The sequence below is a fragment of the Castanea sativa genome, chromosome 10 (genome assembly GCF_040712315.1).
Source record: "Castanea sativa cultivar Marrone di Chiusa Pesio chromosome 10, ASM4071231v1".
Taxonomy (NCBI): domain Eukaryota; kingdom Viridiplantae; phylum Streptophyta; class Magnoliopsida; order Fagales; family Fagaceae; genus Castanea; species Castanea sativa.
In genome coordinates, this window is record NC_134022.1 from 31,422,184 (window position 1) to 31,436,527 (window position 14,344).

General features: G+C 37.2%; 2 protein-coding genes across 2 annotated transcripts; both read left to right on the forward strand.

The window, feature by feature from the left end:
• Nucleotides 1-369: 369 nt before the first annotated feature.
• Nucleotides 370-684, forward strand: LOC142612389 (putative mitochondrial protein AtMg00860). The gene has a single exon (XM_075784485.1). The coding sequence runs from the start codon at nt 370-372 to the stop codon at nt 682-684; it is 315 nt and encodes a 104-aa protein (XP_075640600.1).
• Nucleotides 685-801: 117 nt separating this feature from the next.
• On the forward strand, nt 802-1,626 carry LOC142612390 (uncharacterized). The gene has a single exon (XM_075784486.1). It carries the CDS (start codon nt 802-804, stop codon nt 1,624-1,626), a length of 825 nt encoding a protein of 274 aa, XP_075640601.1.
• The last annotated feature ends 12,718 nt before the right edge of the window (nt 1,627-14,344 follow it).

Genomic DNA, 14,344 nt, shown 5'->3' on the forward strand with positions numbered 1-14,344 from the left:
AAGGCATGCCCAAAAGATGAGTTCCCTCTGCCCAATATTGATCTCCTTGTGGACTCAGCCGCGGGGAGCTCTATGTTCTCGTTTATGGATGGGTATAGTGGATACAATCAAATTCGCATGGCCACCAAGGATGTAGAAAAGACAGCTTTTAGAACCCCAATTGGGAATTTTTATTACACTGTGATGCTCTTTGGCCTAAAAAATGCGGGGGCCACATACCAGCGAACCATGACAGCCATCTTCCATGACATGATGCACAAGGAGATGGAAGATTATGTGGATGATATCGTGGTGAAATAAAAAACAAGGGTCGGACACCTTCAGGTACTCGAACAAGTTTTTGAGAGATGTAGGAAATACAAATTACGCATGAATCCCATGAAATGTGCCTTCGGGGTGTCTGCTAGGAAATTCCTTGGGTTCCTAGTACACCATAAAGGCATAAGTGTGGATCCAGCAAAGGTCATGGCAATTGCCACAATGAAGAGGCCTACAATTGCAAAGGAGCTCAAAAATTTCCTAGAGAGGGTCTCCTACATCAGAAAGTTTATGCCAGGATTAGCTTCGGTCACGAGTAGCTTATCCAAACTGTTGAAAAAAGAGACTGAGTTTACTTGGGGAGCTGAGCAACAGGAAGCCTTCCGGAGGATCCAACAAATCATGAACTGCCTCCTCACCCTCTAAGCACCAGTATGTGGGCGGCCCCTATTGCTGTACTTAGCATCAAAATCCCAAGCTATAGGAGCCCTACTAGCACAAGAAGATGATGACAAGAATGAGCAACCCATTTATTACGTGAGCATGACACTTAAGGATGCTGAGACCAGGTACCCCAGGATAGAAAAGGCCTGCCTAGTGGTTATCTACGCGTCCCAAAGGCTGAAACGATATTTCTCGGCCCATCAAATCCTTTTGGTGACTAAGTTTCACCCTATAAAAGCACTTCTCCATCAGCCCCTCTTGATAGGAAGGATAGCGCAATGGTTGGTTTTACTCTCTCAATATGACATAGGTATTAGGATTCCCAGGGCTGTCAAAAGTCAAGCCATAGCAGACCTGCTAGCCCAGTTCCCCAGGAGTGAGGAATGTTCGCTAAGTGAAGAAATCCCTGGGGAAGTGGCAGTGATAGAACTCCTAGGAAAAAAGTGGACGATGAGGTTTGATGGGTCAGCAACGACAACCTCAAATGGACTGAGAATTGTATTAAGTTGTGAAGATGGGGATACCCTACCCTTATCTTTCAAACTAGGATTCTACTGCTCAAACAATGCCGCTGAATATGAGCCATATCTGACTGGGTTGACCATAGCAATCGCTATAGGAGTAAAGCACATGAGGGTTTTAGGATACTCCAATCTTGTAGTCTCTCAAGTAAAAGGCGACTTTACATTAAGGGAACAAAGTTTGGCAGCCTACAGGACTTGGACGCAAAGGGTGGAGCAGGAATTCCAAACCTTGAGCATCGAGTACACCCAGAGGAGTGAAAACAGGTTTGCCGATGCACTAGCCACCTTAGGGTCCCAAATGTCTGTTAAAGGAAAAAACACCTTGATAAGGGTAAGTAAGCAAGAACACTCCATCATAGAAGTCCTCCGAAGGATGTTCTCCAAGGAACTAGAGCAGTAAGACTAGAGAAACGAGGTCAAAGAAAAAATAAAAGGGTCAGGACATGAGGGGAGTATCAAAGAGCTAAAAGACTACACTATGATAGAAGGGGAACTATACAGGAGACTACTTGGAGGGATCCTATCTAGGTGTATCAATGAAAAGGAAGGGAGGATGAGATTAGAAGAGCTGCATAGCCAAGCCTGTGGGGTTGCTGAGACCAGGTACCCCAGGATAGAGAAGGCTTGCCTAGTGGTTATCTACGCGTCCCAAAGGCTGAAACGATATTTCTCGGCCCATTAGATCTTTTTGGTGACTAAGTCTCACCCTATAAGGGCACTTCTCCATCAGCCCCTCTTGACAGGAAGGATAGCGCAATGGTTGGTTTTACTCTCTTAGTACGACATAGGTATCAGGACCCCCAGGGCTGTCAAAAGCCAAGCCATAGCAGACCTGCTAGCCTAGTTCCCCGGGAGTGAGGAATATTCGCCAAGTGAAGAAGTCCCTGGGGAGGTGGTAGTGATAGAACTCCTAGGAAAAAAAGTGGACGATGAAGTTTGATGGGTCATCAACGGCAACCTCAATGGACTGGGAATTAAGTTGTGAAGATGGGGATACCCTACCCTTATCTTTCAAACTAGGGTTCTCCTGCTCGAACAATGCTGCTGAATATGAGGCGTATCTAACTAGGCTAACCATAGCAATCGCTATAGGAGTAAAGCACATGAGAGTTTTAGGAGACTCTAATCTTGTAGTCTCTCAAGTAAAAGGTGACTTTGCATTAAAGGAACAAAGTGTGGCAGCCTACAGGACCTGGGCGCAAAGGCTGGAGCAAGAATTCCAAACCTTCAGCATCAAGTACACCCAAAGGAGTGAAAATAGGTTCGTCGATGCACTAGCCACCTTTGGGTCCCAAATGTCTGTTAAAGGAAAAAACACCTTGATAAGGGTAAGTAGGCAAGAACACTCCATCATAGAAGTCCTCCGAAGGATGTTCTCCAAGGAACTAGAGCAGCAAGATTGGAGAAACGAGGTCAAAGAAAAAATAAAAGGGTCAGGACATGAGGAGAGTATCAAAGAGCTAAAAGACTACACTATGATAGAAGGGGAACTATACAGGAGACTACTCGGAGGGATCCTATCTAGGTGTATCAATGAAAATGAAGGGAGGCTGAGATTAGAAGAGCTGCATAGCCAAGCATGTGGGGTTGCAGAAAAGAGTAGTAAATATAGAAGAATACAACGCATGAGGTACTATTGGCCCAACATGAGCAAAGAGGCAGCGACTATACAGGAGAAGTGCCAAAAGTGTCAACTTTCGATAGACAAAGAGGAAAGCTACACTGTTTTTGTCACGGAAGATTGGAGGACTCCACTTATGGAGTACTTGGCTCAAGGGATCCTACCAACCGACATGACTTTAGCCCACCGGCTCAAGAAACTTGTGGTCAGGTACTTCTTACAAAATGGGATCTTATTCAAGAAGGGGTACAATGGGGACCCCCTGAGATGCCTGGGGCCAAAGGAAGCTAGAGAAGTAGTCAGAGAAGTCAATTCCAGTGATTGTAGGAGTCACTCAGGAAAAAGAAGACTTCACAAGCAGCTGCTACTATTAGGGTATTATTGGCCAACAATGAAAAGGGACTCTGAGAAACTAGTTAAAACTTGCCATGCCTGCCAAATACTCGGAGATGCAATTCATACTCACCCAAACTTGCCATTTTGGCAAGACTAGAAGTCTACCTAGGCTGGGGGTCTTGGGAAGCAAGAGGTTAAAGGGCTTCAGGATCCTGGGTAGCTAGAGGAACAGGAGATGGAATAGATAGGACGGCCCACGTAGGTTGCCCGGTTTCCTCAGTTGCACCACCACCAGGGGCTTCCTCTTCCATGACTGGAAAACCAACAGAAGAAGCGGTAACCACTACTTCTTCCAAAGTCTTGCCCGCCACGGGAGGGGACACTTCCACCTACAAACATGGGTATAAGTACACAATATAAAATAAAATAAAAAGGGGGAAGAAGAAGAAGAAAGAGAGAAAGGCATGAAGAGGGACGCATCACGTCGTCACCGGATGATTGACTCTTGCCTTTCTTGGGGTCTGACTTGTGCTTGGACTGCAGGGAAGAAAATGATTAAGCATCAGTTAAAGGAGAAAGAAAGGCGCTACAACAACAATGACAAACCACCAAAATAAAAGGAGAGAAGAAGGAAAGAGGCCTTGCCCTTCTCTCTCTCTCTACAGAACCTCCAGTGGTCTTTTGTTTACTATGGGTACGCCCAGAAGGTCCCAAAAGAGATTGGGGTACAAGATCAAAGGATCCCAAAGAACCTTGGACTAGAGAACTCACAGGAACCTGAGAGAGATAGGACTCTACCTTAGTCTTTACTCGAGACTTGGGAGCTAAAGAATGCCCAATTTCTTTTCCCACTGCAAGGGAACTCACTCTCTCAGGTTCCTAAAAGATTACCAGCTGTTTCTGGGACTTCGCAGTTTTTCTTTTCTTGGTTTCATGGTCCGTTTCAACACCTTCTTCAAGTTCAACCTGCTTAACATTCTCCTGCCTAATCTTTTTCTCTTTGCCCTTACTTATGGGAGTAGCAGCCCCAATCGCCTCTACCGCCCCTCTTTTAATTGGCACTATAGAGGAAACACCAACCACAAGATCACATCCTAGCCACTCTTCCAAAAAATCCTGAGCAAAGCACACCCAACCACCCCTGGAAGTATGCCACTCTGCGAAACCTGTCTTGCTACTTACAGCAGTAGAAACAATACCAGTAGTAGGGAGAGACAAGCGCCTATTAGAAGTCAGAGTAGAAAGGATAGCGGGGCTAGGCACTCTCCCAACTTTGCCAGAACCCACATAGTCAACAAAGGATTCCTGTACGCTTCTCCAATATCCAGTAAAACCACCAGAGTCAAAGATTCCCCTCTGAGAGTTGGGCACCACAAATTTGGAATTTCTGCGCGACCAATACAAGAAGGCCTGAGGTCTCAGGTACGGATCTAGAGAAGGGAGAGAAGGTACTACATCCTTAAACATAGGAGGGATATCCTGGTGAAAGCCAAATTACCGGAGCACTCTGTGTGCTGAATAGTGGGTATACCTGGGGCCACTTGAGGAGGGCATTGGAAGCCATGAAGGACTAATACAGGCCAAGTAGGCTAGGTTGCTCTCATCACCAGGATGCAAATCAAAAGTGTTCCCTAGAGAATTAAGAAAAAAAGCTAACACAAAGTCACAAGCAAACCCGTGGTCATACTCCCAGGGAGATCGCCACTTCAAGTGCCCCGCCTGATCAAATAGTTCGACCAGATTAAGACCACCACCTTTCAAACTAGCCTAGCGAAAGACGATGGGGTGACTATCGGTGGAACTACCACATAGACCTTTCACTACATCAGGGGATCCCTCGAATTTATCCTTTACAAATTTCAAATTCCTACATTTGGCTAAAGTAACTGAAGAACGGTCCCACATAAATACCTAGTGGATGGCACAGTGGAGGGACAAGGTGATCACATAGCAAGAGTCACCTTTAACTTCGTCTCCGTGGAGCAGATCCAGTTGAGTATAAACATGACCCAAAAACATGGGAGCTAAAGGATATCGAACACCCTGGGCCATCCTGATCGCCAAAGGGAAGAAAGCACATTTAACCCCGTATACGGGGAACTCACTAAACAGGAACTTACTGCGCCAAAGTGCTAGAAACCCAACTCACCTAATTTCTTTGTCTTTCTCCCACGAAAGATTCATCACCCATTTACCCATTCTAGCCGGCTTCCCCCCGGGAGAAGCACCATGCCCACCAAAATGAGCATATAACCCATCTTCCACCTCGAGATCCTCGTCAGAAAGATTGATGGTAAAAGGATTCTCATCCCCAAACACTGGAAGGAGGAAGTTGTTGACCATATCCTCCAAAGTAATCGTAAGTTCACCAACAGAAAAGAAGAAGGTATGAAGGGAAGGACACCAACGATGTACCAAATGCCTGAGACCCTTAGCATCTCTGAAACCTTCAAGGTTCCTGGAAATTACCACTGCCTTCAGGATCCCAGCGCGTTCTAGGCAATCCACGAACTCACCATCAGAAAGTTCTTTGTCTACCCAGATGGGCCAACCAGAGATCCTCCCAGGGAAAAAATTGAAGAAGATAGGGACCACCTCGCGAGATCCCTGCTTGATCTGAAGATCTAAAATCTCTCTTGGATCTAAAATCTGAAGATCCTCACCTTTGATCCGAATGCTTCTTGGCTTTATATAACTTAGCCAAGATGCATCTGGATCTTACATTTAGAAGGTCACGAGCAAACTATCTTGATACTTATCCCATCAAGAACTTGTTGTTGAGGTCTAAAAATATATATATATATATATATATATATATATATATATATATATATATATATATATATATATAAAAGAAAACATGATAAAAGGCCCAAGGAGGTGGTACATTGGGCCAATTCATGGGAAATAAAAAAATTGAAAAAGAAGAGAAAGATTGGGGCTACAAAAGAAAGAGGGATGATGGACCTAAGGCCCAAAAAGGAGTGAGGAGTCCATAGGAAAAACAAAGAGAGGAAAGAAAAGAATTCAACCCGCCAGGACCAGAGAAAGAAAAGGAGCTGGGGAAGGACGCCGGGGGGGTTGCCTGGGATCTTTGGATGTACAACACGGCTAAAGGAGGATTAAGACAGTTCAAAAGGTACCAGGAACAAGAAACAGATGGGCCTTTTCTTGAAGGAACCAGTAATACAGCGCAAGGCCTGAGGATTTGGAAAGCAATGGCTTAGGGGTAGGAAGTCGGTGTCTCGGGAACCTAGAATAAGAAATCCACTAAAGGAAATGGCTGGGGAAACCTTCAGTTTCCCAGAAAAAGACTTCACTTACTGGAAAAAATGACAAAAGGAAGGGGCGGCTAAAAGGGGGTAAGCCAGAAAAGAGAAGACAGACAAAAAAGAGGACTTGGAAGGCAAAAGCATCTCAGAGTAGGAAGTCAGCAAGACACTTTCAAGGAAAAAAACATCAAAAGAAGGGAGCTATGTAAAATAAGGAAATGAGCAGTTGTCAGAAGAGCTGAGATAAACAGAGGGCTCTAGTACCCAGGGGGCCAAGAGGGGAAGAATCAATGGTACCCCAAAACCCTAATGTGATACTATAAAAGAGGGAGAGCAGCCCATGTTGGGGGGCATTCAGCAGGAAAAAGAACAGATAGAATCATTAAGAAAAAACTTTGTAAAACTCAAAGAAAATAGGGAAATACCTCCCAGTATCCCAGAAACAGCCACCAGAGCACATGCTTGGATTCAAAATGATTCAAATTTTACAAGTCTTGGGGACCTAAAAGAGTCATCTAAGTCTGTAATTTTTGAGCTTGTTTGAACCTTGCATTAAGTCTTGGTGAGCTCATTGTAATCCATAACTAAGAAAATCAATGAAATATTTCCCCACTGATTTCAGGATCTTGAGCAATTATTTCGTTTTTTTTTCCCTTTATTACATTTGTTTGCCCTGCTGTTTTCTTGCTGATCAATACGTATATTCTCGATTGCTAGTGTATGTGCATTGTAGGAGTCTTACCATGTGCACCACTTGGTCTTTAAACAGCCCATTTGGCTGCGGTAGACCAAGCCCAATCCCTTCAAACTACAATTAGGGAGTCCAGGGTTCTTGTTTAAACTTGGACCTGGATACTGTTCGAAAAAGGGACTCCCACACTTGTTAGAAGGTTTTTACACTAAGACATTAGCTGTGAGACTACTATTCAGAGTCATTTCTGGATCCCCATTAATGCGGCCAGCTAAGTGGTTGCAGTGCATTTAATGCAGAGGGGATGACCACTTTGTCCTACCTTTTACTTCTCTTCTTTGTTGAATACCTAGTTACCTTTGTTCCCCCTCAGATTGCCCCTTGCCTCCTTTCATCCTACCCCTCGACCTTCCAAGCTTAGGTAGATGTCCTCGGCGCCTTCGCCTGCTATGCTCACACAGCCCATGCATGGATTAAATGTATACTTTCCAAAGTCAATTTGTCTACGACTCCCAAGGTTTACCTTCATATGAACTTTGTCAACTGGCTTGGATCCTTGTCCCCAAGCATTAATCATTTGGATGATAAGATGAAATCTTTTTGCAACCTATGATTCAAAGGAAGATTTTTCATATTAACATGAGTGTTTTTAAATAATAAATCTTAAGTAGGGGATGAATCATGCGGTATAATGATATTTCCTTATAAAAAAAATTAGTACAGCAAGAGAATAAAGGCTAAATATAAGTTCATTGAACATATTGTTTCTTAGTATATTGAAGATTAGTGTTGTTAAAATTAAAATTTGGAAATTATCTATTGCCACTTAATATAATAAAGTTATTAATTTTTATTGTTAAGTGAACTTTAATTATTATTACTTAGAATATTTTTAATTTTCAATTTATTAGTTTTGGTCTTTACTCTTTTCAATTATTTTATTTAATAATTCAACTCAACTTTGACAACTTATTAGTTTTTATAACTCATTAAAAATATTTTTTATGTGTCTTTTGCATTACTCTATTAAGAATTCAACACAATAATAAAATCATTAAAATAAAATAAAAATTGTTGTCACTTCTCAATTCCCACTTTCATTACCTCACACTTAATTGTCTTTGAATGTTAGTTATTTACTCTTTCCTACCTACTTAATATTTTTTTTTTTATATTTAAGATCAACAAATTAGTAATTTTTGTTGTTGGGCTTGCTATTTTTTTTAATATCAGATTTTAGATCAAATTAGTTTGTTGTTGGGTATTTTTCTTTTTGTTTGAAAAGGTCAAGACAATTGTTGGTGTTGAATTGATTTGTAATTGGTTTTTTTTTTTTTTAGGGGTTCAAATTTTCAATTTAGGGTGGTCAAAACAAAAACTTAAAAAATATATTATTATGTAAAAAAGAAAAAGAATTCCTAAGTAAGGAGGTTAAAAATAACCTAAACGCTTTGTGGCGCCGCTACTGAGTAGAATAGAGTTGACCAAAAATTAGTTTAATTTTTGATTGACTTTGCTTTACTCTCCTTACTTTCTCTCTCTCCTCTCCTCAAATCAGTAGGCCATAACTTCTTTTTAAGGCATGAAACAAGAAAACATAAGATGAATTAGAGAATCTAGAAGAAAGATCAAATTAAGTTTGACATCCCTTCGGAATATCCAGATGTCTCCAACATCAAAATCGCGATCTGATCATCGAAACGTTAGCAAAATTTCTCCGTACGATTCTGAGCAACATGAAGGTTTACTTTAAGCATTTTAAGGATTTGGTCCCCGCATAATTTTAATTTAAAAAAAAAAAAAAAAGAGGTGACAAAATGAAAAATAATAAACTCTTATCCATGAACCTGACACATAGAACAAACAAACAAAAACACTACTCAAACCAATTCACATTATAATTGTCCTTCTCAATTCTCAAACACCGAAGTAATTGCGAAGTTTCGTTTGGTACTATATATCAGTATTATTTTAGAATAGAATACCAGCTGTGATGACCATATCTTCTTGTTGTTTGCTTGACGCTGCATTACTATCTTGCTTGACAAGAAAAAAAGATCAAAGAGGAAGATGCCTACTATTTAGGCACGGGTTTCCGTTGGCCCCCCATTAACGAAAGCAGCCACAAGTCAAAGTTTTAAAGTTTTTGGGTCCTGTCATTCTTCATTTTACATCATGGGTGATTGCACGGTTGGAATCAAACACGTCCACAATATATATATATGGCTATTATATCTCTCACTTATTATGAGTGTGACGATGATGTTTGTTTGTGTTTGCGCGAGTGCGATTGTGACCAATTTGTAACAGAACTTGCAAGCGAAATGACCACGATGTAGCCGCGAATCTTGTCCTTAATAGTTATTTCGTACATGTTCGGTAAATCTCACATACTTTTTAATTTTTTTTTTTTGGTGCGTTAAAAGCATACAAATAGTATACTAATTTCGAAAAAAATTTTTATTGGGAATTGAAAAAATTTTGATAGTTTTTTCAATTCCCGATAAGGATCATTTTTTTAATGCTATTGATCAATTGAATGACATAATTGCGTGATACTTATGAATGATGGTGTTGGTGAGGGTTATCTAGAAGATTGTTATGCACCTTTAAATACGACTCAACTTCTCCCGCGGTCAAAATTCAACAGTTTTAAGCTAACAAACAGTTCTCTCATGTTGAAACTGTATTTCTAACTCTGTCCCCATCGCCCTCCATTTGTAACCATTGTGAGTTCACACCATTGAAGAGTCGTGACGAATGAAAGTGATAATTTAGTGAATTACTCACCTTGCGAAAAGGGTTGAGATAAAAATTGTGTTCCTAGCAATAAGGCCAATTCTCTCTTATTAATTAATTAATTATTTATTTGTTTTCCACGTGTAATTACTACAAATTCTCATAAATATTAAAGATGTAAAGTGCCATCTCTAAGTTTGATGGGGGACAGTGGTGGATGGGTTTAGGTAGTGGCTCACAATGGTTGTTGATGGTTCCGTGCGACAGAAATGATGGGTTGGACTTTGTGCTATTGAGTTAGTACTTTTACAACTTTTTTAATAGATTTTTAGTTTTAGCAACTATTTTAATTATTTGAATGTACATATATATAAGATACAACTTTGATTGTATAATATATCATATTATATGATTTGGACTTAAGCATATATAATATATTTTTATTATGAATGTTTTGGTGACAATGATTAAATGATTTATATATTATTATATAACTAGTAGCAGACTCAAGCGATGCATGAAAATATTATTAATGATAATTTTGTGATTAAACATAATTATTTGAAAGTAAAAATTTTATAATAATAATTTGTTAAGGATCATTTTATGAATCACCAAAAGAAAATTCTTACCACATTATTTAGTAAACTACCATTTAATAAATAAAAAACCCATAGATATATAACATAATTTTTAAATTATTCAAACAAAATTTTATCAAGAAATCATTTAAATCAGCCATTAAATATATGACATACCCAAGAAACTTTATAATTAAATATAGTTTAGAGTAAATATGGCTTTACAAAAAAAATGAATTCAAATGGAATATTAAGAATAAGAAGTAGAAATACAAAAAGAAGACAAACATTTGTGTAAATTTTTGTACAATTGAATATTACTCTCATACTTGCATGTGCACTCCATGTTATGGTTTATAAATATAGAGGTGAGTAACATTGTAATATTATTTGAATGATTATTGAGATTTATTGATAATAATTAATAGAAAATAATTAAAACCCAAAACATTTTTTTTCCAATATAATAGAGGAGTCCAATTGATTTTCACGTAAAGTAATTAAAACAATAGAGAACATGCTCGTATAGTTAGATGTTTGTATTACCTATAAGCAAACAAAGAGTCATTCTTATAGTATTTTATGACTTTTATATTTAGTGAACCATTTTAGAAAGGACTTTGATTTATTATTATTATTAGAGTCACAGTGTTTAGATACTTTATTCTATTTTGGCAAGGATGACAGATGACGTGGTAGTAAAAATGGAGATTCATTGTAGTATAAGTATATTATAAAGAACAAAGTTTAGCTACAAAATTGGTTGTAGCCTTAAGCTGCAAACTCACTTAATAAAATAAATATTACTTCATATTTTGAAAATCTAGCCGTTGAATTGCATGTTCTTTATGTTCTTAATACACATGTCAAATTTTGTGTCAATCAGATGTTATGTACTATATAATCTATAAACTTATATTTTATGCATAATTTTAAATTACAAAACTTGCAAATTAAAAATTTATTGATGACATAGCTATTAATCTTTAATTTTCTTGAAATTTTACAAACATGGAGGATATAAGAAAAATATATAATCCAATGGTTGATATGTCAAAATTCACCTTCAATAAAAAGATATTGAGTGAGTTTATAGCCTAAGGCTACAACCGATTTTGTAGATAACTTTGTACTATTATAAATCTTTTCATTTTTTGGTGTGATGCATCCTACTATGAAGTATACATTATGCAAATTTTTGTTCTTTATTTCAACTTTCTAAAATCCAGGTGGTAATAAAAAAAAAAAAACCCACAATTGCTAAAACATTTGATTTTTTATTTATTTATTATCAAATATTGATTTTTTGCTTTCTTTTTGTTGGAATTGATTAGTGAAGAATTTAAACACTCATTTTTGGGATAATATAACTTTTTTATGGAGCTAGATTCTTTTTTTTTTTTTGAGAGAGTTTCAACCTATGGCGTCCGCTCCTGATGATAGCTCTTTATCATCAGATCAAGACACCAATAAGTTTTTTGTGTAGGAGGGGATTGAACCCCAGATCTCTTACACAACTATCGGAGATTTTACCAGTTGAGCTAATTGGAACCCACAGAGCCAGATTCTTGGTACATCAATGGTTGCAAAAGTGAGGTACTAACATGTTGATATCGAAGAGGATACTAAATCACAATTATCGTTGCCTAATATTCTTTTTACTATCTTCATTGCTGTAATAAATCCAATGAAACACATCTTAGGAATTTTTGTGGGTGTTGAAAACTCATTTATGAATGAAGTTTACTAACATAATAGTATTCTTCAATATTCGTTTTTCCTCTTTGTTCTTCTACATGAACATGGCCATCTTTGTTTTTTTAATCCTTCTTATATAGTCATTTTATCAAACATGTGGAAATATAGAACTACAAATATTGGGATTGCCTTCAGCATCGAAAATGAGAGAAAATCACCTTTTTGGGAAGTATTTCATTGTAAAAGAGATAGAAAAAAAAAAAAACACACACACGCGCGCGCGCACACACACGCACATAATTAACACTCCAATATATGAAACACGCTTGAAATACCATATGGTTTTAAGGAATATAGCGATATCCCCATTCAAGAATATATACTTTTTTTTTTTATCAGTTCAAGAATATAGGTTTGTTGTTCTGAAATGAGCTTTATACTAGCAGGAGTTAAATCCAAAGTCATTCCTCTTTTGGTTAAGAGAGACAAAGGACATCTAACGGTTTATATATCTTCTATTAGATTTTATCTTTTTGATTTTATAGAGGTAGTGGCAACTGAACATGTATGATCTAGTTGGATTTAATGAGCAGAAAAAGAGGCAATAAAAGAGGAGAAGGAAAGTTTGAGGCTTTAAAGAGCCCACATAGGAAGTTGAAAACAATAGAGATAGAGAGTTATAATATAAGAAATAAAGATGAGAAATAAAATAAAATTTATTATTAAATAAAATAAAATAATGATATAGCTGCTAATGTAGCTCAACAAAAGTGTAATAACAATAAATGTTATTCTTCAGTTTATATATATAGATTTCACAATTATTGTTGTGTTTTTTTGGTGGGGGTATAGAAAAAACTGCACTAGATTTTACAATTATCAATTTCTGGTGTTTATATAATTATTCAATTTCTGGTGTAGTCACAGCTTATATGAATATTTGTTAGTTTATAGAGACTTATTAAGGCATGAATTGATTCGTTCAAAAATCAATGATTCTAATAAAATTTCTTACTACATCATATTTAATTTCTTTAAATAATATACTGTATAATTTCATATACACACTTGCATTTGCTAGATAATACTAGAAACCATATACGGTTCTATAAACTGACATAATAATAACAAATGTCAATTAATTACTATCATAATTATTAAATTTTATATATTTTTAAAATAATATCATATTAAACTCTTCGGTACATTACATGAATTTCCGACTAGTAATATGGATTTGATTTGATGTGAAATAGGAGTGTAGAGTTATCCATATGAAGATTGAACATTAGTTTATTGTAAGAACATCAGCGTGTGATGCCAAGAAGAGCTATGAGCCAATGCCTTCTTGTTCTTAAAAGAAAATTAAAGTACTGGGCCAAAAGCACAACGTACCAAAGAATAAGTTCAAAGTTCAACCAAATGGCCTATAGGTCGTTTTAAAGTGTAGGTAGCTTACTATTATATAAAATGAAATATTAGTAATAACTATTTTTTTTTTTTTTTTGATAGGAGTAATAACTAAATTTCAACGTACGATCATTGATACTTTTTTACTTTTCTTTTCCTAGGGTCTAAAGTCTAATTGGTGGTCCCATGCTATTATTTTCTTGAAGAATCCGAAATAGAAGTCATTAATATTGGTAGTAGTTGAACTATTGGGAGAGTTGTAAAGTAGCTGATCTTTGCTGACTTCCCGCTGATGGGGACTCTTGAAACCCATATTCTACTCTCTCAAGTTTTCAATTTGTCATACGCTTTTATACACTATAGTTAATACTTATGGTCTAACGAATTCCAGCTCAACCGTAAATTAAAAATAATATAGATCAAAAAATTTTTTTTTTGAGATAGTTTTAACCTATGGCGTTCGCTCCTGATGATTGTTCATTATCATCAGACCAAGACATCAATCAGTTTTTGGTGTAGACGAAGATTGAACCCTAGATCTCTTATAATATAGATCAACTTAATTATTTATTAAAATATAAAAATCAAATTGAGAGTAATTTAAAATGTAGAAACTAAATTGGTATTTGGTTTCATAAATATATCTTCGTCCCGCTACCAAGTAATTTCCAATTGCTATGTCAAAAGACTCCAATCTTTTAGGTCTAATGTCAAACAACTCAATGAAAATCACGTGAGAACATGGGTGCATCTTTTTCTCTATACATGAA